Raw genomic sequence first — 2154 nt, forward strand, 5'->3', positions numbered from 1 at the left:
GTCTAACTGCAGGTTGACAGGAATATCTGGCGTAGGTCTCCTGTGTACACTGCCACCAGGGCTAATTTTAGTCAATCGCAGGTTGAGCAACCGTGGTAATGAGGCTGCGTACTGCCATCCTGCTGTGATACAGAGCTTAAAAAGGCTTCGAATGGGCTTTGATGTTTGTTCTTGCAGACGTTCCTTGAATAAATGAGGCTGGTAATGCATCTGAGTTTGTGTAAATGGGTTTGTGAGCTTGGGTTTACTTATTATTTTACCATTGAATACAAACGTTACTCCTACAATTGTGTCTAACATTGATAGCATAGTGCAAGTACCTTTAAGACAGGCTCTTGAAGTGCTTCTAAATGAGGATGTTATCTCTTGCAGGACGCTGAATTGAAGACCAAAGAGAAGTACAAACGAACAGAAGATCGGTTCTATAAGCTTGGTGAGTTATTACATTCATGGTCAAATCAGCAGTTTTGCACTTGAAGCAAATGATTGTTGTGCCTTCCTTGCAAATAGAAGAAACCAGTGCACTGTAACTCTTTATAACAGTGATGGCACTTATTTAGCAAATGCTCAGCACATTTCTCTTTCTGCCTGAGAAAGTATTTCATTTAAAAACAATAAAAAAATATATTTTTTTAGACCCTGTGTTGTATATATGCTTGTATATATTTTGTTATAAAAACATGATTGACACTAAGTTTTTTTTTTGTTTCTTATGCTTAGCAATGTCTTAGCACATTTATTTGATCAAAACTACAGTAAAAACAATAATAATGTGAAATATTATGACAATTTAAAATAACTGTTTTCTATTTTAGTATATTTTAATATATTTTTCTTTTAGAAATGATTCTAATATGCTGATTTGTTGCTCTTATGTTAAATTATAAATGACTTTACTGTTAATTTTGATAAATTTAATGCATCTTTGCTGAATAAAAGTGTTTTGGGAAGAAATTAATACTGACCCCAAACTTTTGAACAGTAGTGTAGGTCCCAGTAGGACTTGCACTTTCAACACAAAAAGATATAAAGAAACATATGTGTGTATATATATATATATATGTATATGTGTGTATGTAATGCACAGACAGTATACACCATTACAATCTTGATGAAACTGTAAAGACACACGTCTTCCGTCAGTTAAACCACAGTCAACATCTCTCATTCTTTTTTTTTTCCACTGCATTTTTTTTCCTGTACTGCTCTCTAGCTTACTCTCAAAACACAACATTGTTGTTTTTGCGAGTATTGTTCTCTTATGATGAATTGCTTCTGAGTTTCTTTATTTGTAAGTCCCTTTGGATAAAAGTGTCTGCCGAATAACTGAATGCAAAATGTTACAATCACTTCTGGTCTCCCCTTTTAGAATTACAAATATTTTTTTCTTTCCTTTGTGTCTGTCTTTAGCTCAGTTTGAGAAAGGAGTGGCAGAGGGGACGGTTGACCCTGCCTTCAACCCTGTGGTGGCTGTTCGGCTAAAGGTCCAGAAGGACTCCGCCGTGTGGGCCATTATTAGCGAGGTCTGCTTGCTGCCTTTGGTTCAGGCCTGTTTAGGGCTGGACAGTATCATAGTATATGGAAGAAGAGATTTTGCTATGCTGTTACTGTTGTAGGTTGCATTTATTATATTAGTCATTAGTTTTGTTTGCTGCATATGTGATGCTCTTTTTGCACTGATGCCAGACTTATTTATTTATTAATAATCTTATCTTAGGAAATGCATCAGGAAAGAAATTTTGTAATAAATAAAAGAAATATCTTTAAGTATCTTTAATACATTTAGATTAATTAAATGTCTTTAATATGGAAATACCTTTAATTTGTAAATTATTTAATTATAGAGTTATTCATAAATGGTCAATACCATGTGATTATTTGATGCATAAACCATTTTTTTCTCCATTGAATTTCCAGCACAAACAACTATATTGTTATATACACCACTCCTGAGATACGAAATGACTCATTTGTGACCCTGGAGCACAAAAGCAGTCTTAAGTCGCTGGGGTATATTTGTAGCAATAGCCAAAATACATTGTATGGGTCAAAATAATTGATTTTTCTTTTATGCCAAAAATCATTAGGATATGAAGTAAAGATCATGTACCATGAAGATATTTTGTAAATGTCCTACCGTAAATATATCAAAAC

General features: G+C 33.8%; 1 protein-coding gene across 2 annotated transcripts in view; it reads left to right on the forward strand.

Annotated features, from left to right (window-relative positions):
* The window catches only part of LOC107721595 (alpha-1,3-mannosyl-glycoprotein 4-beta-N-acetylglucosaminyltransferase A-like), a 67632-nt gene that overhangs the window by 50527 nt on the left and 14951 nt on the right, over window positions 1–2154 (forward strand). For both annotated transcript variants that reach the window (XR_001637721.1, XM_016529693.1), the window contains exon 15: window positions 1411–1523. Coding sequence is in view for 1 of the 2 variants with exons in the window: in XM_016529693.1 (XP_016385179.1) it covers window positions 1411–1523 (113 nt within the window). In the remaining variant the exon portion in view is untranslated. The remainder of the gene's footprint in view (window positions 1–1410; window positions 1524–2154) is intronic.

Source organism: Sinocyclocheilus rhinocerous, unplaced genomic scaffold (assembly GCF_001515625.1).
Source record: "Sinocyclocheilus rhinocerous isolate Xijiao unplaced genomic scaffold, SAMN03320098_v1.1 scaffold30, whole genome shotgun sequence".
NCBI classification, from domain to species: Eukaryota; Metazoa; Chordata; class Actinopteri; order Cypriniformes; family Cyprinidae; genus Sinocyclocheilus; species Sinocyclocheilus rhinocerous.